Source organism: Emydura macquarii, unplaced genomic scaffold (assembly GCF_026122565.2).
Source record: "Emydura macquarii macquarii isolate MOO-44397 ecotype Brisbane River unplaced genomic scaffold, CSIRO-AGI_Emac_v2 contig_1426, whole genome shotgun sequence".
Taxonomy (NCBI): Eukaryota; Metazoa; Chordata; order Testudines; family Chelidae; genus Emydura; species Emydura macquarii.
The window spans coordinates 1-2,610 of NW_027131563.1; the positions used below are offsets into that span (position 1 = coordinate 1).

Consider the following 2,610-nt stretch of genomic DNA (forward strand, 5'->3'; position numbering starts at 1 on the left):
CTCAACCCTGCTGATTTTAAAGGTGAAGTCAGTGCCTGACCCACTGCCAGTGAACTGGTCTGGGATCCCGGAGGGGCGAGCGTTAGTGCTGTAGAGAAGAAGTTTAGGAGCTTGTCCTTGTTTCTGCTGGTATAAAGCCATGTAGCTACCAACACTGGAGCTGGTTCTACAGCTGATCGTGACTGTGTCTCCTAGTGACGCTGAGAGGAATTCCGGTGTCTGAGTCACAAGGATGTCCCCGCTGGATCCTGCATGGAGAACAAAATTAAAATCAAGGAACATAAAGTCAATTTAATCAAATACAGTTTAACAAAGGGACAATGTAATTTCAGTATCAGGTTCTCTTTTTAAAAGTGTAGTTACATTCACACCTGCTGACACTTGCTGGAATTAAGAGCTATTATGGTCTCAAGAAACAAATGCACTCATCAATTGAATGTGATTTAGACAGAAGGTATCTGGCTGTCAGGATTTAAGAGCCACGCTATTGTCATCTACATCTCGGAAACAAATTATTTTAAGTTAACCTCTCACTTGTTGCTTTACTTACCTTGAATCCAGAGCACAAAGAGGCAGAGAAGTTGGATTTGTGAGATCATCTTGATGCTTCTAGACTGAAGGATGTTGAGCTGAGGAACAAAAAGCACTAACCTGTAACATTTATAGCAGCCCCATAGAGCAGGAAAATGTCACTCGGTGGAAGTATGCAAAACATCTCTATGTAAATGTGCATTCCCTGTGGCCCAGTGCAGAGACAGCAGGGAAGGTGAAAATACCATTTAATGGCAGTGAGAGTTGCCCACACAACTCTTCTATTCTCTTGCCCTGAGTCTCCCCTCTCTTGGCACTGGTTTAACAGTGTAACATGATTGCCTTCAGTAGAGTTACTTCTGCTCTGCACTGGTGTCCATGAGAATCAGCTTTAGTTTGCCTGTCCACTGTGTGTCCTATGTCTGTGTCACTGCTAGGATGACCAGATGTCCCAATTTTATAGGAACATACCCGATATTCGGGGCTTATTCTTATATAAGTACCAATTACCTCCCACCCCCTGTCCCTGTATTTCACATTTACTATCTGCTCATGCTAATCACTGGTCACTTGTAATCAATCTGGATTTATTTTCAGTATTTATATTCTTCCGTTCATAAGGACTTTCAGGGAAGGAAGCAGGGATGCTTTGCTTTATGGTGAGAATTTCTTATGCCTTGTCCATACACCAATAAAAAGTTCATTTTACAAATATCAGCTATCCCCTTTTACAGCTGTCATGTAGACTAGGAATGTCATAATGTAGGGGGGAGCCCTGGGTTCCTTCTGACCCGCTAACCTGTGTTCTTGCAATATGTAGTGTAGTGGCAATTTTGTGTTCCTAGGTAGCTGTGTATTTGTCACTGTACAATGCATGTAATGCAGATGTGTCTGACACCATTTTCCTATTAGTCTGTAGAAATCCTGTTGTGACCAAGACCTGGTTTCACTGTTGGGCAGGATCATGAGGAGTCGTCATTAGTAAGTTGTGTGACATAGTATGGGCTATATATAAACTTATCCAAAAGATTCTAGGATTGTATAATCCTGTCAGTGGGAAATTGCACATACCTATTTAGAGCAAATAGACATGAACAGTGGAAGGGAAGTTGCTGATTGTAACGTGTAGTGAATCACCGGGTATGTGAGGGTGAGAGCTCTATGGCTGAGTGGGAGAACTGGGCTGTTGGGTGAAGTGTCTGAAGTCTGAGAGACAGAGGGCTGTTGTTTGTGAGAGCAACAGTTTAACTGATCCCGTGTCTCTTCAGGAAGCAGCTGTTGCACTGAACAAGAGAAACTTGAGAGCAGGGAGGTTTTTGTGCTGGTCTCTATCACTGTATGAGAGGGTAGCCGTTATAGTGCTGGCAGTAATAATCTCCAGCATCCTCCGCTTCCACTCTGCTGATTGTGAATGTGTAATCAGTGCCAGACCCACTGCCGCTGAACCGGTCGGGGATCCCAGAGGGGCGGGTGGACGCTCTGTGGATAAGGAGCTTAGGAGCTTGGCCTGATTTCTGTTGGTACCAGGCCATGTAGCCATAAGCACTGGAACTGGCTTTGCAGTTGATGGTGACTCTGTCCCCTGGAGATGCCGACAGGGATTCTGGAGTCTGAGTCATCACAATGTCCCCAGTGGAATCTGCATGGAGAATGATTAAAATTAAAAGAAATACATTATGAGCATGTAATATTGGCTATTCTATCTGTCTGATCACCTTTGTAATGCACTTATCCTTGTGGTGTACACGTATCGATATCTTCACATTGTTAACCTTGGTAGCACATTGTTGGAAACCAATATCACTTTTGTTTTGCTTCTTACCCTGGATCCAGAGCACTAACAGCCAGATGAGAGGAGTCTGTGAGATCATCTTGATGCTTTTAGACAGGCAGACACAGGAGTGCATGGCATAAAAAGGGAACCTTTATATCAGCCCCGTCAGCAGGGAAATGTCACTCGGGTGGAAATATGCAAAGCATTTGCTCTGTGTCAATGTCTGTTCTCTGTGCCCCCGTGCAGAGCAAGGCTGGTATACGGCCCTGTGTTTGAGCATATGACTGTCGCTGACGGCAGTGAGC

General features: G+C 44.4%; 1 gene segment (V, D, J or C); it reads right to left on the reverse strand.

The window, feature by feature from the left end:
• Positions 1 to 1,862: 1,862 nt before the first annotated feature.
• On the reverse strand, positions 1,863 to 2,170 carry LOC137156303 (immunoglobulin kappa variable 3-15-like; the record flags this gene model as incomplete). The annotated part of the segment is given in 1 exon segment: positions 1,863 to 2,170. A coding segment is annotated over 1 exon segment (308 nt), but the record flags the coding sequence as incomplete, so codon positions are not given.
• Between the last annotated feature and the right edge of the window lie 440 nt (positions 2,171 to 2,610).